General features: G+C 38.6%; 1 protein-coding gene across 1 annotated transcript in view; it reads left to right on the forward strand.

Moving 5' to 3' along the window:
• Positions 1–11,796, forward strand: part of LOC116052928 (junction plakoglobin-like) — a 142,346-nt gene extending 130,550 nt beyond the window's left edge. The window contains exons 16-17 of the mRNA XM_031303775.2: positions 7,761–7,900; positions 10,088–11,796. Of these exons, the coding sequence (XP_031159635.1) occupies positions 7,761–7,897 (137 nt within the window). The 3' untranslated portion in view covers positions 7,898–7,900; positions 10,088–11,796. The remainder of the gene's footprint in view (positions 1–7,760; positions 7,901–10,087) is intronic.
• Positions 11,797–25,042: the final 13,246 nt, after the last annotated feature.

Here is a 25,042-nt window from a genome sequence, read left to right on the forward strand (position 1 = left end):
CTAAATGACCTCAGGGAAAGCAATGTCAAACAGAAAAGTTTTTGATTTAAAAGAACACAGGGTTGTGTTTCTCTAAGTGTTTCTCTAAGTCCTGTTGAGACGTGAGTCCTTTAAATCTTGTGTTGAGATGGTAGCAGGCTGATTTTGTCATTCTGTTGAATTGGGTTTTGAAATTGGAGTCAGAGTCTAGAACTACACCAAGATTCTTGACATGGTTATTGAGCTTCTAAACATTAGGGTTTCAAGATGAGCACTAACATCTGATCATTCATTTTTGGCACCAAAAATAATTGGCTTAGTTTTGTCATAAGAAAATTATGGGACATCCAATCACTAATTTGTTCAATACACTTATTCTGTGACTGAGCTGATTCTTCTGGGTTCATGCTGATGTTAATCTGTGTGTCGTCTGCATAATTATAGTAAGATATGTTGTTTTTCAAGATGTGACCTATTGGGAGCATATAGATGTTGAAGAGGGCTGGACCAAGAATGGAACCTTGGCGAACTCCACATATCATTGCCGTTCATTCAGATTTGTAAGGACCAATTGACACAAAATAGTCCCTTTAGTGATATCCAAATGAAGCTTCATGATCCATGAGTTGTATTTGTTGACCCCACTTGATGATGCTCTTGGTTTAAAGAAAAAGGCTCAAGGAATGATAGTTCAGTGTACTTTAACCCTTGAAACAGAGAGTGCCATCTAGTGGGCTCAGAAAATAAAGAAAATTCATGAAGCTTCTTGTAAATACTAGCGATTTTCCAATTCGAGTCCTTTAATATTGGGTATCTGCTAATACTAAGTCTGATCTGATACTTATATTTACCTGAATATTGAATAAATCGTGTGTGATGTGAAAAATATATTTGTGTGCACCGCTGATTGACTCTGAGTTTAGACTCTGAGGTTGGCAAAATGCACAGATTTGCTCAAATATGTGGCTAATTATCATTAGCAAAGATCAGTATAAAAATCATTAAGGAGCTTCTCATGTTTAGCAGGTACTGAGTGTCACTTTCACCGTCAACTTTAAGCTGATTACAGGAATCCCTTTTTACTGTTAACCTTTTCTTCACATTCTCTCAATAATGAAACTTTTTTTTTAAGATTATTTTTTGGGCATTTTTAGGCCTTTATTCGACAGGACAGCTGAAGACATGAAAGGGAAGAGAGGGGGGAATGACATGCTGCAAAGGGCCGCAGGTCGCGGTAGGAACCCGGGTCCGCTGCGTACCTCTATATATGGGCGCCTGCTCTACCAACTGAGCTTTCCGGGGGGACAATAATTTATTTTTTAACCAGGACCTTTAGTATTTGGATCAAGTAGCTCATGAAAAATAAGGTGTGTCAGATAAAGTAGGCTGCAGCTGTTTTTTCAATGTGTCAGATACATATTTATTCAATAAATAAATGAAGTATCAGATCGGACTTAGTATCAGCAGATACCCAATATTAAAGGACTCACTAGTATTTACAAGAATGACACACATTCAGTCTTGTCTTTGGATGAAAGTTAGTGTTTAAACTACTAAATATAAGCTATAAGACTATACAGCAGTATGCACCAATATTATGTTATATCAGTACAATACAGCAATACAGAAAGTACCAGAATTTATTTAATTGATATTTATAACTTTTAAACTACCAAACCCAATTCTAGCTATTAGCAAAAAATAGGGGATGTACGGTAATTGAGGACACTGCAGGAAGAAATGAGAGGCACGACGGGAAGATTCAAAGAGGGATACAGAAGAGGAGAGGAAGAATACAATAAAGGAGTGGAGGAGAGAACTGAAAAAAGGATGTAAGCAGGTGGAAAGATGGGAGAAGAAGAAAGGAGAAGTTGAGGAAAGAACTTTGAACGAAGGAGAAAGAGAAGGAATGATCAAAGCCAAGGACAGAACACCATTCTCCCCTCTTTCTTCTCTCGTCAGTTTTTCTCAGTTACTTTTTTCTCATTTCCTCTGTGTACATACTTTGTGCAAATCCCTCCATCTAACCATCTTTAATTAATGCTTTAGTCTTCATCTTGTGTGTGTGTGTGTGTGTGTGTGTGTGTGTGTGTGTGTGTGTGTGTGTGTGTGTGTGTGTGTGTGTGTGTGTGATTGACCTATTTAAAGCCGGGATATGCATGCGTAATTTTTTCCAGATGCATAATCCACCACGGCAGTGCACGCACGCACGCACGCACGCACGCACGCACGCATGCACGTACACTCAGCTGTCAGTAGTTGTGATGTAGGTCAGTTGAAGGTGTTGATATGATGATTCATAGTGCAGTTGTCGGAGCCAAGTTAACTCATTTTTTCGAATGTCTCTCAGTTACACCTTCCATACACACCTCTATTCAACCTCCACACATTCATCCTTAGGCCTATGATTTTTCAGCCTGTTCTCATGAACAATACGTTCGAAAAGCTACGAAAAGATAAGCACTGTAATTCGTATGATTTCCAAGTTTTTTTTTGCTGTGTGCACGACATTGACTGCCGCTGTATAAGAACATAGCTGGCCACGGAGAGGATGAAAGAAGAATGTCGGGGTGGATGGGTGGGGGTTAAAACACGGGACTTTCAAGCCAGGGAGCGGAGTTTGCTTCCTGAGGAAAACAAAAGACTTTCACCCTGGAAATGTGTGTTCCTTGGGAGTGTTTTAATCCAAACCACGATCTTTTCCTAAAATTAACTAGTCGTTTCGGTGCCCAAACTTAATTTTCACCGCTGCATAACGCTAATTTTTTCTTGCCTAAACTTGACAGTAATCTCCGCCGAAACAACCAGCAGCTTGCGGTGCTCTGTACCCGGCTCACAGTCACCTATTCTCAGCTAACTGAACCACCAACTACCGCTGACCTGACGTAGCACCATGCGGAGCACCATGCTGAGCACCGTAGCTGGCGTCACAGAGCTCGTTAGCGGCTAAACACATCTCCTAACTGACGCTGATTTGACCGAGCTGTGACGGAGGTCTGTATCCGGCGTCACAAAGCTCTGTAGCGACTTAAACAACTAGCAACTGCTGCTCGGCGTCGTGGAACTCTGTAGCCGATATCACGTGACCAGCCGGCGGTCTCCTAGTTTTTGTATGTTATCATACGTTTTATAGTGTGCATAACTTTTCATTCGATATCATACGAACCCATTCATGAGAATGCGTTGGATTTTTACATTGCTAGCGTAAGTACCCACAGAATGCTTTTCACAATGCAGTCAATAACCAGGATTCACGTGTCCTGGAAAAAATGGAAAACCTGGAGTTTACTTCTCGCTGGAAAATGGCAGATTACAATTGTCATACATTTTACATTTCTGCTGCCTGATATACCAGAACGTACATTTAAAGTCAACACTAATTGCTACATTGTAACTAGTTACCATCTGTACTTATCAGAGATGGGAGTAAGTCACACATGGGCAAGTCACAAGTAAGTCTCAAGTCTTAACCTTCAAGTCTCAAGCAAGTCCAAGTAATTTTTTGTGACAATCAAGCAAATCAAGTTAAATCATAGCTTTGGTCAAGCAAGTCAAGTCATACAAATGTTTCCATTTTTAAACAAGCTAAAGACAGTGGTTATGCACTGCTGGAGTTTTATTTGCATTTTTTCTTACTCAATATTCAAAAGGTATTGCGTCCAAGCCACATACATCTGAACAGTTTAAATTTATACAGATAAAAGCACAGCCTAAAACTGATATTAGGCCAACAATAAATCAACATACTTATTTGTTCAATATGCCTCAATCATGACATAAAATCATGAAATTCATTCAAACAATTCAAGTATAATGGTTTCTAGTCAAATAATATTCTTCAAACATGCCTCACTTTTATGGCACAGAAACACATCCTTTAACCTTTCCTTCTCTTAAAGAAAAAAAAACATATTCTTTAAGAGTAGCTGAATCCCACCACCTTTGTGTAATTTGGAGAGATTGACTGAGTTTATGTATCACATGGAATGGATAGCATATGTTAATATTTGTCAGTGTATTTGTGAATGAATGTGTGCGTGAGAGAGAGAGAGTGAAAAGTTATTAATATTGGTGAGTGTATGTGTGCATGTGCGTTTGTGAGAGTGCAGAGTGTGTTGGGTGTGTATGTGTGCCTAGCTTTATTCACATACTTACGTCTGCGTGTGTGTGTGTGAGAGAGAGAGAGAGAGAGAGAGAGTGCAGTTTGTGTTGTGTGTAATATGTATGTATGTGTGTGCCTAGTTTTATTCGCTCTTACCGCCAACTTGAACAAAGAGGGGAGGGTGTGCTTATTAATGGCCCAAAACTGAAGGGAGTTCTGTCCATCACAAACGTCCAAATAGTGGTTGAGCTGAATATGGGGACCCGATTTGAAGTGTCTGATGAAATTCGATGTGGTGGTGGTTGACGTCGGAAATTGTTGTACTGCAGACAGTTTGTTTCTTCTTTGCCTGGTCAGATGTGTAATCCTTATAGCCAAACTTTATTATTTTCGGTGCAGAGGGATCCATGACGTTAAGTTACTAGCCGTAGCCAGTCTCGTTTACTGCAGGTCTGCCGCCGCGTGCTGCGTCATCATATCAAAAGGTTCCCGCGCATGCAATAGCACTAAAATCTTAAAGTTAACTCCTCCTCAATATGGTCTTTGGTGTTTTTACCTTACAGTCTGGATTACCAACAGTCATCTGAGCGTAACAGTTCATATCACCTGCAAAACTCATTCCAGGCAACACAACTCTTCACACACAGGCTCAGTGCAGCCAAACACTATGAACAATCCTCACTGAGATAGCACACACTGCCACTCAGAACACACTGAGAGTATAAACACTACCATCAAACACCAATACAGAAATTACCATTTTTTATCTTCACAGTTTGAATAATTTGAGTTACTTAACACAAATTGATATTTTCTTTAAGAAGAATGCCTTTATTTATCCTGCGAGGGGAAATTCAGAATTTTCACTCTGTTAGTACAGTTGCACACACATTGAACACAGGCCTGAATTACAAACATGCTCAGGACCTATACATGCTAAACACACTGATGGAGAGATGTCAGAGTGAGGGAGCTGCTCCTTGGAGGAGCGCCCCGAGCAGTTGGGGGTTCGGTGCCTTGCTCAAGAGCACCTTGGCAGTGCCCAGGAGGTGAACTGGCACCTCTCCAGCTACCAGTCCACACTCCGTACTTTGGTCCGTACAGGGACTTGAACCAGCAAGCCTCCGGTTTCTAACCCAACTCCCTACGGACTGACTGAGCTACTGCCACCCCTTAAAGAAAAGAGAGAAATTCCACATACCAGTTTTTTAGGTCAACAGGAAGGAATGAAAATAAGCAGTTTTCTTCAATAGATAGTAATATAGTATCTATAGTAATAAACGTAATTACTTAATACAAACTATAGGTACGTAATAGTAACAAAGAATTGTGGGGCTAATCCTGCCTCTCTCCAGCATTAGGCCACACATTTTCATCAACATCACAACGGATGTTCTCTCTTGCCAAGCACCTAGGGAACAACTTGTGTCCCTGAATCCAGCACTCATATCTTCCAATCGCGACATTTGGTTATGTGGGTGGTGAGCATACACATACTTTCCACCTCCAGGCAGAGAAAACCTCTCTGAAAAAGCAGGTACAACACCATAAATCTGCAATGTGCTGCAAACCTCTCTGTGACGGCTGCAGAGTGGTGAAAAGCAACATTATCGCAGACTATCACAAACACTTGGGGGTAATTTACTGGTTCCCCTTGTTCTGCTGGCACTAGCTGAGCGTAAAGCTGTTCTAGGAAAGCTATAAGTCTTTATGTGTTGTACTGGCCAATGAGTGGTGTGTTGAGAAGCAAATCATCATTGGCCATTGCAGCACACATGGTGATATTTTTCCCCCTTTGGCCTGGAACCTCCACAGTGGCCCTCGGTTTTCTTGCGTTGTTGGCAACAACCATGTCACGAATTTTGAAATATCTGAAAATATCTTTCCTCTCCCTCCTGTTGGGGACAGCCTTTGGGTCCTATTGTAAAAATACATTTACAGTAAAAACTGTTAGGCTATATCTGTGTAAATATCCTTTAATTGCAATACAGAAATCAATTGCTGTAATGTTATAATTTACTGTTAGGATGCAACTCTCACCTGTTTGTTTGGTGGAAAATTCACATAACAGATGCAACTGTAGATTTTTGCAGATTGGGTTGCACCCTCAACCCTGCCTCTCTCAATGAGAAACCATGATTCACAACATGGTCTATAAGTGTAGCTCATATTTCATCGGAAATTACAGCTCTTTGTCTTCTTCTAGGTCTTCCTCCACGCATCCGTACTCTCCCTGCCACTCTTCTCCCTCAACCAACCTGTCGTCCTTGGTCCATTTCCAAAAAAAATCATTTTGAGCATTCCCTATGTAAATTTTATACTGTCACTAACAAGTCTAAAACAAGACACCTGCTTAGGCTTTCATCTGAAATTACGATCAGCAGTGTTTGAAATGCACCAGGCTGAAGGTGAATGTGTGGTTAACAGTTTTGACAGCAGTGTGTTAGCATTTGAACAAAGTGCTGTAAATCCGCAGTGTTGTGCAGGTTGTGATTAAAGCCATGGAATAAATGTAGACTTTGGAAAACTGTGTTCAAACAAAGAAAAATGATCTAGAGTTGATCCACATGAACTGCGTGGTTAGAGTTTCGCACATGTGGCTCCAGTTGTGCCCACTGTTGATTAGCAATCATATTGTAGGTAACTAGGACTACAGGCAGGGGCCTGGCACAAAATTCTGGGCCCTGTAGAAAGGCATTTTCTATGGGCCACTCCCCGCATCCACAGCTATTCATTTGACCATCTTTTTGGGCCCTCCTCACATGAGGGCCCTGGGTACTCAGGCCCCTTTTCCCCCCTGGTCCGACGCACCTGACTACAGGTGAAAATTAGCTGACTAGCTAGCACTGGCACATTTACAGAAATTTAATTCATGTGCATTGTCCAATAAATAAATAAATGAAAAATAAATATAAATCAAACCGAAAAAAAAACTGCACTATCTCCGCCGGAAACGGAAAGTGAAACTTAAGTTCCAGTGGCATTGTTTCCTTGCGCTATTTTCAGATGGTTGTCTTTTAAAGATTTTTCCTTTCTTCATAATGTGTACTTCTTTCTGTTATTTGAGTAGTTATCTAATCTGAGTTTTACCTCAAACACACACACACACACACACACACACACACACACACACACATACACACACACACACACACACACACACACACACACACACACACACACACACTTGTGCATTAAAACGGTGGTGGCAGCATCATCAAGGGCGTATTGAGGAACTGAAACAGCTGATTGATCTGCATCAGCAAGGGACGTTACCAGCAACTCGACTGACGTGATCGCTCCCTCTGACCAATGCTGTAACTTCATCACTCATTCAGCGACAGACTTGGCGACAGAGCGACAGAGTTCAGTTTAGTGTTTATCGGGCCAGTTTCTCCGGTCCAGCCAAAATAAAAAAAAAAATACACCTTCCAACACCTCTAAGCTCACTAATGAACACATTATATCTCATCTGTTTAAGCTATACTCAAACAGTAATGTAAAAACAACAATGTGTGATTTTACAGGTAGTTAGAGATATAGTTGTGGGTGCTATCGTATCTCACCCACAGCTCATTCATGGAATATACACGTCACCAGTATGTTCTGGAGGATGTAGAGTGCATCTGTTAAATACATTTGGTTGATCAGTCTCTGCTCCTCTGTGTCTGTCTCTCAGAGTTAGATGGCTCTTACCCTCCCTATGGCTACGCTGATCTGTCTCTGGACAGCCTGCCGCTAGAGCCTGACCTCCACGAGCCCTACATCCCCGACATGACCTATGACCCAAGACAAGCCTACCCTGAACCACTCTAACAGGTAAACCCACACACTCACACACACACACACACACACACACACACACACACCCATTGTGTTGGCAGTTGTACAAGTTTAATTCTCATTTTTGTGAAAACTTGGTGTCAAACTTGGTGTCAAACAACAACAACAAAACTACTACTACTACTCCTACTACTACTACTACTTTTACTTCTAAGGGGTGGCTGTCGGAAGGTCGGTGGTTTGATCCCTTGCCCTGCAGTCCCATGTTGATGTGTCCTTGGGCAAGACACTGAACCCCAAATTGCTCCCGATGCTGCGCCATCGGTGTGTGAATGTTCATCTGATGAGCAGGTGGCACCTTGTACGTCAGCCTTGGCCACAGTGTATGAATGTGTGTCAATGGTGAATGGTATCTATACTGTAAAAGCGCTTTGAGTAGTTGTTAAGACTAGAAAAGCACTACATAAATGCTTTACATTTACTACTACTACTACTACTACTACTACTACTACTACTACTACTAATAATAATAATAATAATAACAATAATAATGTGTATTTAAATAGCACTTATTAAAAGGTAATTAATTACAAAGGCAATACAATAATTCAAGTGATAACAGTGACATGTTTAGAATAAAAAAATGCCTTACACACTTTAATTAGGTTTTTATTTTAGCAGAACATAAACACAGTAGAACATGAACTAAAGTGTAGGTGAATGCAAATGAGAAACCAGAGTTGGAAGAACCTCCCAAGTTATCCATGTCATTTAGATCTTTCCATTGTAAGTGTTATGATTTCCCAGTAAGTTATAACTGTTTGGTGTGTCCCTGGATCTATAATGTTTCTTCATGTGTGCATCATATAAACAAGCACACTCTGCAGGAGTTATCCACTGCCCCGACAGTTGCTCTCACCATTGACAGATGGACCTTGACTGCCACTTTCCACAGTCCCCTTTACCTTTGGAGACCCTACCAAGAGCTGATGCCCCCGAAAATACAGCTCCCAGGGTCACAGGGACACGGAAATCCCTCACCACATTAAGGTTGTGATTCTTGGATGGGAAAAAAAATTGCAGTGTTCATTTAAATAAGTAAAAGTGCTAACATACATAACGGCAACATGCTGACATAACACCTAGACAAAGTAGGTAATTATTTAATAATGAATTAATTATAAAATAGTAATATGCTTAGAGTGACACTTTACAGATTCATCAATGGGACTCCAGCCAGCCGTCATCTCAGAGCTGCTGCTGCTTCTGCTGCTGCTAGGGTAGGCATCAAAGCTTAGAAAAGTAGGGCTAGTGTAGCTGATTGGTGTGACAGAACCTTAAAGGTTCTCTAAGCGATGTCACACGTCTTTTAGACTACAACATTTTTTGTCACATACAGCAAACATCTCCTCACTATCCGCGAGCTGCCTGTCCACTGAACACACTGTAAAAAAACGTGGTCTCTGCAGACAGCCCAGGCTCCACACACAGCAACAAAAACAAACTGGCCAACCTGCACCACCAAACATAACAAGCAGAGTTCCAGCGTTCCAGCCAATAACCGACAAGAAGGATTTGGGGGTGGGGGTTGGGGGGTTAGTGCGCAGAAGCATGGAAGGGAGGGGATGAGGATGTGGGAGGGGCGAGCTAGCCTCATTTTGTTTGAAAATACTTCGAACAACAAGAAGTGCTGTCCCCCAACATTGCTTAGAGCACCTTTAACTGATGTCATAAAGGCAATAATAGGTTTTGTTGTTAATATGGTAGTTATTTTTTCATTGTATTTTTTGTAATTGTTTTTCTTCTTATGTTCTCTAAGAGCAATGCACATGCATTCTAATGTACTTGTGGAAATGGCAATAAACAATTTTTTCTATTCTTTTAGATATACAGTACTGTACTGTCCCTGCTTCAAATTGTGCTTTATAAATTACAATAGAACACTACTTCATTATTGTTCTGCATTTAAACTCACCCAAAACCCCATACACAAGTGGTTGGAAAACTTTTTCTGCAGGGCCCCCTTTTTGTAGATGCAAATATTTCCTCGCCATATCTGGCAACCTGCACTTTAGCCAGATGCAAATTTGTGTTTCCTCGGATGTCAAAGGAATTTCCCGCCCTTATTCTGCCTCTGATTGGCTTACCTTGGTATTCTTATCCTAACCCTAACCAATCTGACATATTTATTTTATATTTTCTGTTGTTGTTTTTTTGTTGCAGGAGAATAAAACAGAAATGCTGAAAGAAAACAAGAGATGAGCAAATCACAGGAAGAAAGACTGGAGGAATGGATGGAGGAAGAAGGATATTGGAGTTTTTAATCACAAACGGAATCAGCCCTTTCCAACGGGAGGGGAAAAAAAAAATCCCATTTGGCAATCAAGAACTATCAAAAGAGGTTGCTTATTAAAAAGAGGTTTATTGTTGCTGTAAATGAAATATGTAACTTTGTTATAATGTTTTACTGTGGGGTGGAAGTGTGTGTGTGGGGGGGTGTCTGAAGATTTGAGGCATTGTTACACGGGTAACTTTTTGAAGCAATCAAATTAGGCAAGAATGCATTACATTAACAGTTTGGGATGTGTGGAGCAAACAGGAGGGGCTTAACCAAACTCAGCTGATAATCCTTACCAAATGTTTTAGCATTTTATCTGTACAGGATCTACTAGTTAGAGAGAATTTTAATTTGCTGAAATATTACGACATCAATGTTAAAGTGGGATGTCAGTGATGCAATGCCTGTTGTAACATTAGCTGTGATATACAGATATTATTTTTCCCACATGTTGATACCTCATGGGAAACACCCATATTAGTCAGTAAGAAGTTCCATTACATTATAGTTAACTATAACCCCCAGTTTAACCAAATGTTTTATTGACATCACTAAAACACTCACTATGATAACTCTTCACAACTCTGAGATTTTTCTTGCAAAACCCGCAGCATTTTACAGAATAGATTTTGTCCCTGATTGGCATTACTGCCTATCACCATTGCTACCAAATGCTACCCGTGTATCCCAGCCTTTGGCTGCTGTCTTTTAGATGTCTCCACTGTGTATTTGATGGTGCACATGTCCCAGGGTGTCCATGTGTGGTTGTTGCATGGTAGTATCGTGTACTCATGGAAATATTCTTTACCTTTACATACTGAGAAAAATAGGTATCCGGGTTGTACAAGCCAATTTGGATTACGCCGGCCATTTGGAAAACCTCAGTGAGGAGCAGGACTACAAATCCCACCATGTCCCAGCCTCACTTTCACCAAGTGGATATTCTGTTTAAATGGCCATAGGAAATGGACTACAAATCATCTTGGCATCTTCGGCATCAGACTACACATCCCATCACTTTTCAGTAATACCCAGTTGGACCAACATCTCCACTGGAAATGGACCACAGCTCTTTGATCAGTTTGTACACACCTTTGTGGGTGCCATGTAGTACACTGCAGAGTAAATTTGCAACTTGCACCATGCTTACACATACATTATGACAAATGGCTTTTGTACTACTGTGGGCGGATCATAGAAATTTGTTGATAACTGTATGTCACTGGTCACTGTCAGTAGAGGAGTAGGGGGTGCAACCTCTAATACAACATAATATGTGCTGCTGCTCACAGCATGTGTTAAGATTCAGTCATTGATTAATGTGCAGCTCCTTTTCTATCTAACCATCACATCATATTGCAGTCTACATGGTCTGCATTTAAGTTGCTGCAGTTGGAATGTGGACATCATGGCACCAGGGGGAAATGTACTTGTACAGTACAAGGCTGCTGTTGTCGGTTGCAATACGAACAACAACCGCATTAGCCTGCAATGTTAAGAAAGCACAACTACAATGACTAATCAATTGCTAAGGCAATCTACCACAACTATACTGTTCCTGAATCTGAACATCATTAAATTTTGTTATTTTCAACTGTTTTGGTATACATTTATTATTCTTGCATGGATGACTATCCAAAGCTCAAATGAAAACAACTCTAACGCATACATATATTTTTTTAATGTATGCCTTAAATTTTAAATAACATTTGAGAAAAAAAACTGTCACAATGAAAAACAATTCATTCAGATATCAAAGACAAAAAGCCAAATCATTTTGCTTTTAACAGAAATGTTAATGTTAATGTTAAATGTCCTAATTATGGCACAGTAAATGCACACAAAAAGGAAATACATAACAATATGAATTGTGTTTTACTTTATTTCTTTGTTGGATTAAGGCATCTCCAAAGTAAAGGGAAATTATGGTTTGTTAAAAATTGGGTTTTATCTTCTTAGCTCAGGACATTGGTTCTGCAAGTTATATCTGACATCTGGGAAAGGCAGCAACATCACTAAAAATACTGTAAGTTCAATAAGGGCAAATAACACAAACAGTCAGATGACGAGAATGGCTAAACTGTTGCTTTGTTTTAAACCTGTTACTACAGGTTTAAAATATCATCTGATTGTTCATGTTTGTTGCCCCACTGGACATATTTTTAGTGATGTTGTCGTGCTCACAGATCTCAGCAACTAATTCCAATAGCTATGATTACCAGAGCTACTAAAATAAAACCCAAGTTGTTTTTTCTGTAAGTACAGGGTAACACCTTTCAACACAAACTTAAAGCCATGTAGGGCATGTGTTGTAGAGAAATTGATACATTTTAGGGCCTTTCACAGTACAATCAGCCTCGGGCTAAAACTGTTGTTAGCTCTGTTAGCCTGGCACTTTCAGCTGGTTAGTTAGTGAGAATGTTTGATACAGTGATGGCCAATTGAAGCTTCGTCAGGCATTTACTTTATTTTCTGAGCCCACTAGATGAGACACTCTGTTGAACAAATGGTTGAAAGCACACTAAATTATCATTCCTTTTTCTTTAAACCAAGAGTGCCATCTAGTAGGGTCAGCAAATACTAATGGTTCATGAAGCTTCATATGGACGTCACTAGTTTGATATAGCCAAGAGCTAACTAAACTAGGATCAATGGTCTATTTTGTAGGTGTCCTGTGCATGAAACCACTTCAAGCTAGCTAGGGTTAAGTTTAGGGCTAGCTACTTGAAGAAATTCCAAAAGGTACATTTAAGTTAAATTAGTTAAGTTAAGAGTAATAATGTTAACGTATGCAATGTTTTGCTAACGTTATTGTTAATTCACAATTGTAAACTGCCTTAGTAAACTTTGCAAACATTAGCTAGCAGCATAACGTTAACGTTAAAATGTAGCGTTACATTGCTGCCTGTACTGTAACAAGTTTACTTAACGCTTTTATTCTTATTATTAAATTACGTTATTCATGAATGTATTGAAACTCACCTATTTCAATACTGTTGTGCAGGATAGCTAGATAAATATTGATTCCTGGTCAAAGCTAAATGCTAATTTAGCTGTTTCTTTTCTCCCGGTGTCTATATCGCAACAGTATCACATCCAACAACGAAGCATGGCACAATCTTCGAGAAAATGCTTTTACAGTGTACCATTTTGATCAGACAACAAATTCCTGTATCGGAGTTTTCACGATTTCCCTGTTGATGAAGAAATACGTGCCCGTTGTGTAAGGCCGATCAGCAGAAATGAGGGACCAAGTTTTAGGATTCTTCGTGGGAGCACCTTTGTTTAATAATTTAATCCTGATGCAATATAGCTGTTATATGTTGTCATTTTGGGGACTGGCAAAAAAGAAAAGTAAAAGTATATGGCAGTTAAGTAAAATTACTATTTTATAGCAGTATTTGGAGTAACTGGTCTCTCTGTGAAAAGACTTGACATCTTCAACCTCATCCATCTTAGAAGCTTCTTCAGTTTTATTGACTGGTGTGTGTTTGTGTGTGACCTTTTTAACCTCTTAAGTGTGTCACCACAGAGACGACAGCAACAGTCAGCAAAAATGAAGAGGCTTCTTGGATGAGTATCAGAAGAAAACTTCCACTTATTGATGAACTGTTCATGTTTCTGTGTCGTGTTGCAGCTGGGCTTCAGGAGAAAACCTTGTCTACCATCTTTGAGGTCAGCCTGTCCACAGTTGGCTGTATCATTTTAACATAGACTAGCTACCTTTACCAGGTTCTTGGCTCACTGCCGGTGTGGATGACAAGAGAGCAGGTGCAGGCCACAATGCCTCATAAGTTCAAGCTCTACTCCCCTCAGGTGAGAGTTATAGTAGACTGCACCGAGATCCGTTGTGAAACACCATCCTCCCTCTCACTTCAGTCAGAAACCTTTTCGAGCTACAAAAATCACACCACCTTTAAAGGCCTGATTGGTGTAGCTCCATGTGGTGTTATCACATTTCTATCGAAACTTTACACAGGCTCCATCTCCAACATGGAAATATCACGGAAATGTCAGATCTTGCATTTACTTCAGCACGGAGATAAAGTAATGGCTGACAAGGGTTTGCTGATTGAGAGGATGTTGTCAGAAGTGGGGGCAACACTCATCATCCTTCCACTGAAGAAGTCTCCTCAGCTCAGCTGGGAGGACACCCTGAAGACCCAGGCCATCGCCTGGCTGAGGATTTTAGTTGAGATGGCCATAGGGAGGGTGAAGGAGTACCATATCTGGAATGGGCTTGTTCTTCTTTCCACAGTGGATTCAGTGAATCCGCTGTGGGCCATCTGCTGCCTCATGTCGAACTATCAGGGACCTCTTGACATTAAAGGAGACAAACCAGTCTGATGTTTTTCTCAACTTTAAGTCGCATAGTTCCTAAGTGAGCTAGATGGACTGTAAATAGAAGTGCTTTTATATTACTGTATTGTATGTACAAAAAAATATGTATGTTGTAAAAAGTGATTAAAAAGCCATACTACAGTATGTCAAAAAAGTGATTATAAAGCCGTAATATAGTACACACGCGGCGCTACCATTGGGCCCGGGTGGGCCTGGGCCCACCAATTTTAGGTCCGGGCCCGCCCATTTGACCCAGGCCTATAGTGAGTAGTGATTGATTTTCATTCTAGCAGTTCATCCAATAAGCAGCCCGAGAAAAGCTTTGAGTGAAAGCTTCTCAGCCAATCAGCGGCTTCTACCCCACGTGTGGACTCTTAAGCCTGCCCACAGGCTGCATCGTCACCAGCAAGTGATCCAATGAAATGAATGACGTTGGCGCGTAAGCTTTTCAAGCAAGCTCAATGAGACAGACACAGACGGTAGCTTAGACTTAGACTTAGACTTCTCTTTATTGATCCTTTATTAGCTATTAGTTAATACGAAACGCAAAGCAAAGCAAAGCAAAGCAGCTTGTTTTCATTTAAATTCAGCAAGAAACGCTCCGAGGAGCAGGAGGAGGAAACTCCTGCCATTTTAAGTAACGCGGTTACAAGTGACGAGTTACCATCCTGCTCGGCCGCCCTCTCCCTATCAAGTCCTCCCGTAGCCACCCCCTCACACCAGCAAGGCAAGTAGACAACAGTTAGACTAACGTTTAGCCGCTTTCTGACCAAGTAGTTACAGGAACGTAGTTATAGAAAAAGTCCACTTCTAAACTTCTATAACAACTACTCTCCCCCAAAACTGTTTTTTCCAATTGCATTAACACTGGCCAAGTGGCCATAGGGACTGGTAGGAGGGGTAAGGGAGTGATACAAGCACGGCAACGGTCTTTATAGCGTTAAAATCAGAAAACAAATACACCAAAAAAGTATGAACTAAATACTAAATCTAATGGGAAAAGGGAAAAGCCCTGAAGTACGAGCTGAAAGAGTTACAGGAACTGCGGCCAGAGGGACTTAAAAATCCCCAAATTGGTCCAGTCGGAACACAAGAAAAAAAAGGGTTCTAATTCTAATTTTATGTTCTAGGAACTGCAAAAATCTCGCCGGTCGGAAAGCGGCTGTTAACGTTAGTGTCTGGCTGTAATAATTCCGTTTCAGTCTTTTTGTGTATTGAAAGTTCAAAAGAGATAAATGAAGTTAGGCTTACTGCCAAGGTGTACGTCTTTGTCTGCTTCAGCACTGAGTTGAGGACAGCGACAGCTTATTTTAACTGGCTCATCCAGTTTTCTGGAGGTCCACCTACAATCAAAATACTGGCGCCGCTAGTGGTATAGTATGTCCAAAAAACCCATAGTATAGTATGTTGATAAAAGTGATGAAAAGCCATAGTATAATATGTCGAAAAAATTGATAAAAAGCCATAGTTAAGTATGTTGATAAAAGTGATGAAAAGCCATAGTATAGTATGTCGAAAAAAAGTAATAAAAAAGTCATAGTATAGTATGTAAAAAAAGTGATAAAAAGCCATAGTTAAGTATGTCAAAAAAGCGATAAAAAACCATAGTGTAGTATGTAAAAAAAAGTGAATAAAAAGACATAGTATAGTATGTCGAAAAAAGTGATATAAAAGCCATAGTATAGTATGTCGAAAAAGCTATTAAAAAGCAATAGTATGGTATGTCAAAAAAGTCATAGTGTAGTATGTCGAAATATTTGATAAAAAAGCCATAGAGTAGTATGTCAAAAAAATGTATTAAAAAGCCATGGTATAGTATGTTGAAAAAAGCCAAAGTATAGTATGTTGACAAAAAGTAATAAAAAAGTCATAGTATAGTATGTCAAAAAAGTGATAAAAAGCCATAGTTAAGAATGTTGAAAAAAGTGATAACAAGCCATAGTAGTATGTCAAAAAAAGTGATTAAACTATACTATGGCTTTTTAATCACTTTTTTTTCGACAAACTATACTATGTCTAAGTGCACCTTGCACAATAGTTGTATCTACAGCTTTACCAGTACTAGTTAAATAGTTGTACATTTTTATTCCCAAACTTGTATATATTTTAAATTATTTGTTCTTAAATTCTATCCTATTATTATTTCATGTATATTGTATCCTATTATTTCATGTATATTCTGTATGTGTGCTGTGTGTCTGATATTTTGCTGCTGCAACACTGGAATTTCCCTTTTTTTCAGGATCAATAAAAATCTATCTATCTATCTATCTATCTATCTATCTATCTATCTATCTATCTATATATCTATCTATCTATCTATCTATCTATCTATCTATCTCCTCATGCTGGTCACCAGCCCGGTCACACACTGCTGTGGGATGGCATCCCATTCTTCAACCAGCATTTGTCGCAAGTCAGCCAAAGCGGTTGTGTTGGTCACTCTGGCACGAACAGCAGGAGTCCTGCCATGACTGCCCTTCACCGTCAGGCCCGTTTGCGCTGGTGTCTGCAACATGTGCACTGGAACCTGAACATGTGGAGGAACGTTATGTTCAGTGATGAGTCCAGATTCTGCCTACGGCAGTTGGATCATAGGGTCAAAGTGCGGAGAAGACGCGGACAACGCTATGCTGATTGCTGCACCGATAGAGTAACACCTTTTGGTGGCGGCAGTGTGATGGTGTGGGGCGGCATCTCCCACACTGGAAAAACAAAGCTTGTCATCATTGGAGGCAATCTCAATGCAGAGAGATATAGAGATGAGATTCTGCAACCAGTGGCAATCCCATATCTCCACAGTCTGGGACCGAACTCTATCCTTCAAGATGACAACGCTCAAACCCCAGGTTTATCAGAGACTACCTCCAGAATGTGGGAGTGGAGAGGATGGAATGGCCTGCCAGCAGTCCTAACCTCAACCCCATTGAACACTTGTGGGATCAGCTTGGGCGTGCTGTTCGTGCCAGAGTGACCCACACAACCACGTTGGCTGACTTGAGACAAATGCTGGTTGAAGAATGGGATGCCATCCCACAGCAGTGTGTGACCAGGCTGGTGACCAGCATGAGGAGGAGGTGCCAGGCTGTTGTGGCTGTGTATGGTTAAATTGTTAAATTGCCAATATGTCTTGTTTCTTCAAACTTTAATCATCCAATCCACCAAACGAGTCAATGGCAAAATAAGCTGTTTGGCATTGGCAGAGAAGATTTGGCAAATTTTTCATGGGCGCAACCCACATACTCAGCGCTGCTGCTCATCCCACAAATGCATGTTCCTTACAAATGGGACACCATTTGAAAGGGAACTAAACAGGCTTTCCAACGGTATAAGATTTATTGCCAAAAAGCATTGTTACCACAGAGAAATAATCTACCAAACACAAATTTCCTTACTTTTTGTGCTAAGTTTATTTGTTTTTTTCACTGTCAGTTTCTCGGTTGATTCTGCCTTTTCTGTGTTTTTCTGTTGGCCTTGCCCCTCTCTGTGCCTCCTGTGTTCTCCCCCTCCCGCTGCTGCTGCCAGCTGATTGAGCGCACCTGTTTACCATCCCACCATCACCTTCTCCCACCGCGCACACCTGCCTTCCATCTGCAATCAAGATCAGTATTTCAACCCCGGCTCAACAGACCATCTCCGCTTGATCGTTGCTCCAGTCATACTGGTGAAACTCCCTGCAAGCTATTCCTTGAGACCCTCGTTTTTCCCTGTCTTTGAGATAATGTTACTTACCTTTTCCTGTGTTTGTTTCCCTGCAGTTACCATCTCATACATGTCTGTCGTCTCCAGTCAGCTCGGTCCCCCTCCCACGGCACCTTGCTTCAACCTGCCTCCGCCTCCGCTTCCAGCCATCCACTCCTTGGCTCCTTTACTCTCCAGCTCCAGTGTCTCCCCCTCGGCCTTTCGGCCCCGGCTTCCCCACGCTTCCCTGAGTGCCCTTGTCCTCTCTGCCTTCGCCATCCTACTCCCCAGCTCCCAAGCACTCACCATCCTCTCTGCCCTCGCCATCCTATCCCTGCTCCCGAGTCCCTCACCATCCTACTTGCACTTGTTCCCTGTCCCTGGTGTCCACCTCCCCACTCCCTTTTCCTTTGATCCATATAAACCTTTTGCCTTGAGTCTAGCGTTTGAGTCCGTTCTGTTCATGCATCACACTATGGCTTTTTAATCACTTTATTTGACATGCTACAATATGGCTTTTCAATCACTTTTTTTAACATACTATACTATGGTTTTTTTATCACTTTGTTTGACATACTATACTATGGCTTATTTCGACATACTATACTATAGCTTTTTAATCATTTTTTTCGATATACTATGACTTTTTTCGACATACTATACTATGGCTTCTTAATCACATTTGCGACATACAATACTATGGCTTTTTTATCACTTTTTAGACATACTATGTCTTATTTCGACATACTATACTGTGGCTTTATAATCAGTTTTTCGACATATTATCCCCTGGCTTTTTGCAACATACTATACTCTGGCTTTTTTATCAGTTTTTCGACATACTATGGCTTATTTCGACATACTATACTATAGCTTTTAAATCACTTTTTTCAACATACTACTCTGGTGTTTTTTATCACTTTTTTAACATACTATCCTATGGCTTTTTTATCACTTTGTTCGACATACTATACTATGGCTTATTTCTATGGAGGAAATATGTATTCATAATTCAAATTGAAAGTCCAAAGAAAAATTGAAAGTCCAAAGAGAAAACGAAGCGAGATCAAATTAAAAATATTATTTTTTTTAATTTTCCATTGATCAAATTAAAAATATTATTTTTTTTTTTTTAATTTTCCATTTGGCTTTTCCATTTGGATTTAATATTTGGCTTTTGAATTTAAATTTAACATTGGCTTTTAATTTGGATTTAATATTTGTCTTTGCGATTTCAATTTAACATTGGATTTTCATTTGGATTTAATATTTGGCTTTTGAATTTACATTTAACATTGGCTTTTCATTTGGACTTGACACATGTAAATGTAAATGAGGAGGCATGGCCCAAAGGCTGGTGGGAGGGTCTGAAACGAAAGGGGTGCAGAGGCACCTTATGAACAGCAGGGGGAGCTGAGTGCTGGGGAGCACACTGTTGAGGAGCATCTGTCTGCAGCTTGGCCACCAGGCTGGCTTATCACATGATAGAAACTGATGATGTAGGCCAGGGGTGGCCAACCAGTTAGGTATAAAGAGCCACAAAATAAAACGCACCATAGCAAAAAGCCACACAACACATGCACGTCCACACTACAACAGCAACAGTGTCTTCCAGATCTGATGACAGTCATAATACATAGCAGTTTTCATAGTTTTTTTTCTCACTTAGATTGACTCAGTGGGAAACCTGACAGTCTTTGTTATCCACAATCCTTTTCAGGTCTTGCTTGAACTCGGTTGTGGCCACTCGAAGCAACTCTCTCACTCATTTGTCACTAAAGGGGCTTTCAAACAATCGGATTCTGCAGTGAAAGGGTTAACGAGGAAGGTGATCTGTGGCCGCTGTTTTTCCTCAGGTTGCAGAATCTGTCCTCAAAACGCATTATTTTCCATTTTAAAATAATTGGCAAATGTATTGGCAGTATTGGCAGATGCATTCAAATGTGTTTTTTTACTTATCTGAAATACTGTATGTTTCAGAAAAGAAAACAATCAACCAATGACACAGCCCCCAGCCACACAGTAAGAGCCTCACAGGAGCAGGTAAAGAGCCGCATACGGCTCAAGAGCCACAGGTTCGCCACCCCTGATGTAGGCTAAACACAAACGACATTTCATGCAACAACAGTGAAGTTTTCATGTAGATACTATAATTGGGCCTGTGTTAGTGAGGACTAGATTAGGACTGTATTTAAAGCTGATTCTGGTTTCCAACTTCGCCCCAGGTGTGTCTGTTTAAAACACGGACGGAGACAACTTCTCTCTTTTGATGTTTTATTTAATTAAGCAACAGTACAAACATGGATGTGGGTAGCTATGCTACGTGTGTTTGTGTGTTGTCAGATCTCGAGGACACACACACACACACACACACACAATCTCAACCGGGTAGTCATCGTCCGAACTGCGACCTCTCCTTTTTCTTTCTCTCACTTTTTTCTCCGGGTGGTGCGCGCGGTGTGAGGTGCATGTCCGCGCTATTCTCCGACACGTACTCACAACAATCACTCCTGATTGACGGCCTTTTGTACAGCCTGTGTAGTTTTTCGTTCATTTGATTTCCGATTTTGAAACGATATCCAAATTTGAAAAATGGGTCATTTTAAGCCTTGTTAATATTGATGACAATATGATGCTATACTATGGCTTTTCATCACTTTTTGTCTACATACTATACTATGGCTTTTTTTGACAACCTATACTATGACTTTTTAATGACTTTTTTTCGACTTCTTAATCACATTTGCAACATACTATGCTAGGGCTTTTTTATCACTTTTTAGACATACATATGGCTTATTTCGACATACTATACTATGGCTTTGTATCACTTTTTTCGATATACTATTCTATTGATTTTTAATCACTTTTTTCGAAATAATACTCTAGTGGCGTTTTTTTAGCACTTTTTTAGGCATACTATACTATGGCTTTTTTCAACATACTATACTATGACTTATTTCGATATACTATAGTATGGCTTTTTAATCACTTTTTTTCGACATACTATACTATGGCTTTTTATCACTTTTATCGACATACTGTACAATGGCTTTTTTCAACATACTATAGTATTGCTTTGTTCAACAAACTATACTATTGCTTTTTTCAACACAATATACTATGGCTTTTTTCAACATACTATACTATGGCTTCTTAATCACATTTTCGACATACTATACTAAAGTTTTTTATCACTTTTTTCGACATACTATTCTATGGCTTTTTAATCACTTTTTTGACATAATACTCTATGGCATTTTTTAGCACTTTTTTCGGCATACTATACTATGGCTTTTTTCAACATACTATACTATGACTTTTTTCCATATACTATACTATGGCTTTGTAATCACTTTTTTCGACATAGTATACTATGGCTTTTTAATCACTTTTTGTGGACATACTATACTATGGCTTTTATCGACATACTATACTATGGCTTTTTAATCACTTTTTTTCGAGATACTACACTATAACTTTTTTCGACATACTATACTATGACTTTTTTCGACATACTATACTATGGCTTATTTCGACATACTATATTATGGCTTTATATCACTTTTGTCGACATACTATACTATGACTTTTTTCGACATACTATACTATGGCTTTTGTCGACATACTATACTATGGCTTCTTAATCACATTTTCGATATACTATACTATGGCTTTTTATCACTTTTTTCGACATAATATACTATGGCTTTTTTAACACTTTTTTGACATACTATACTATGGCTATTTTCGACATACTATACTATGGCTTTTTTCGACATACTATACTATGACTTATTTCGATATACTATAGTATGGCTTTTTAATCATTTTTTTTCGACATACTATACTATGCCTTTTTTATCACTTTTTTCGACATACTATACTATGGCTTTTTAGTAATGTTTTCAACATAATATACCATGGCTTTTTTATCACTTTTTCGACATACTATTGCTTATTTCGACATACTATACTATGGCTTTTTAATCACTTTATTTTGACACACTATACTATGAATTTTTTCGACATACTATAGCATGGTTTCTTAATCACATTTGCGACATACTATACTATGGCTTTTTTATCACTTTTTAGACATACTATGGCTGATTTCGACATACTATACTATAGCTTTTAAATTACTTTTTTCAACATACTACTATTTGGCTTTTTAATGACTTTTCCAGATAATATACTACAGCTTTTATCATTTTTTTTCATACTATATTATGGCTTTTCGTCACTTTTTCGACAAACTATACTATGGCTTTTTTCGGCATACTATACTGTGCTTATTTCGACATAGTATACTATGGCTTTTCTTCACTATTGTCGACATACCATACTTTGGCTTTTTTCAACATACTATACTATGGCTTATTTCGACATACTATACTATGGCTTTGTATCACTTTTTTCGACATAATAATCTATGGCGTTTTTTAGCACTTTTTTCCGCATACTATACTATGGCTTTTTTCGGCATAGTATACTATGGCTTTTGTCGATATCCTATACTATGGCTTTTTAATCACTTTTTGTGGACATACTATACTATGGCTTTTTCGACATACTACACTATGACTTTTGTCGATATCCTATACTATGGCTTTTTAATCACTTTTTGTGGACATACTATACTATGGCTTTTTCGACATACTATACTATGGCTTTATAATAACTTTTTGTGGACATAATATACTATGGCTTTTTTATCACTTTTTTCGCCATAATATACTATGTCCTTGTTATCCCTTTTTCGACATACTATACTATGGCTTTATAATAACTTTTTGTGGACATAATATGCTATGGCTTTTTTATCACTTTTTCGACATACTATGGCATATTTCGACATACTATACTAGGGTTTTTAATCACTTTTTTTCGACACACTATACAATGAATTTTTTCGACATACTATACTATGGCTTCTGAATCACATTTGCGACATACTATACTATGGCTTTTTTTTATCACTTTTTAGACAAACTATGGTTTATTTTGACATACTATACTGTGGCTTTATAATCACTTTTTTGACATACTATTCTATGGCTTTTTAATCACTTTTTTCGACATAGAATTCTATGGCTTTTTCGATGTAATATACTATGACTTATTTCGATATACTATACTATGGCTTTTTAATCACTTTTTAGACATACTATGGTTTATTTCGACATACTATACTGTGGCTTCTTAATCACTTTTTTGACATACTATTCTATGGCTTTTTAATCACTTTTTTTCGATATACTATTCTATGGCTTTTTTCGATATGCTATACTATGGCTTTTTAATCACTTTTTTTCGGCATACTATACTGAGGCTTTTTTATCACTTTTTTGACATATTATACTATGGCTTCTTAATCACATTTGCGACATACTATACTATGGCTTTTTTTTTATCACTTTTTAGACATACTATGGTTTATTTCGACATACTATACTGTGGCTTTATAATCACTTTTTTGACATACTATTCTATGGCTTTTTAATCACTTTTTTCGACATAGTATTCTATGGCTTTTTCGACGTAATATACTATGACTTATTTCGATATACTATACTATGGCTTTTTTATCAATTTTTAGACATACTATGGTTTATTTCGACATACTATACTGTGGCTTTTTAATCACTTTTTTGACATACTATTCTATGGCTTTTTAATCACTTTTTTTCGATATACTATTCTATGGCTCTTTAATCACTTTTTTCGACATAATACTCTAGTGGCGTTTTTTTAGCACTTTTTTCGGCATACTATAATATGGCTTATTTCGACGTACTATACTATGGGTTTTTAATCACTTTTTTTCGACACACTATACTATGAATTTTTTCGACATACTATACTATGGCTTCTTAATCACATTTGCGATATACTATGGCTTTTTTTTTATCACTTTTTAGACATACTATGGTTTATTTCGACATACTATACTGTGGCTTTATAATCACTTTTTTGACATACTATTCTATGGCTTTTTAGTCACTTTTTTCGACATAGTATTCTATGGCTTTTTTGACGTAATATACTATGACTTATTTCGACATACTACACTGTGGCTTTTTAATCACTTTTTTTTACATACTATTCTATAACTTTTTTCGACATATTATACCATGGTTTTTTTCAACATACTATACTATGGCTTTTTCGAAATACTATACTATGAATTTTTTCGATATACTATACTATGGCCTTTTAATCACTTTTTTCGACATAGTATACTATGGCTTTTTAATCACTTTTTGTGGACATACTATACTATGACTTTTTTCGACATACTATACTATGGCTTTTTTCAACATACTATACTATGGCTTTTTCGACATACTATACTATGACTTCTTTCGATATACTATACTATGGCCTTTTAATCACTTTTTTCGACATAGTATACTATGGCTTTTTAATCACTTTTTGTGGACATACTATACTGTGGCTTTTTTCGACATACTATACTATGGCTTTTTAATCACTTTTTTTCGACATACTACAGTATAACTTTTTTTGACATACTATACTATGGCATTGTATCACTTTTTTTGGCATACTATACTATGGCTTTTTTCAACCAACTATACTATGACTTATTTTGATATACTATGGCTTTTTATCAATTTTATCGACATACTGTACTATGGCTTTTTTCAACATACTATAGCATTGCTTTGTTCAACAAACTATACTATTGCTTTGTTCAACAAACTATACTATGGCTTTTTTCGACATACTATTCTATGGCTTCTTAATCACATTTTCGACATACTATGCTATGGCTTTTTATCACTTTTTTCAAC

This window comes from Sander lucioperca, chromosome 17 (genome assembly GCF_008315115.2).
Source record: "Sander lucioperca isolate FBNREF2018 chromosome 17, SLUC_FBN_1.2, whole genome shotgun sequence".
Taxonomy (NCBI): domain Eukaryota; kingdom Metazoa; phylum Chordata; class Actinopteri; order Perciformes; family Percidae; genus Sander; species Sander lucioperca.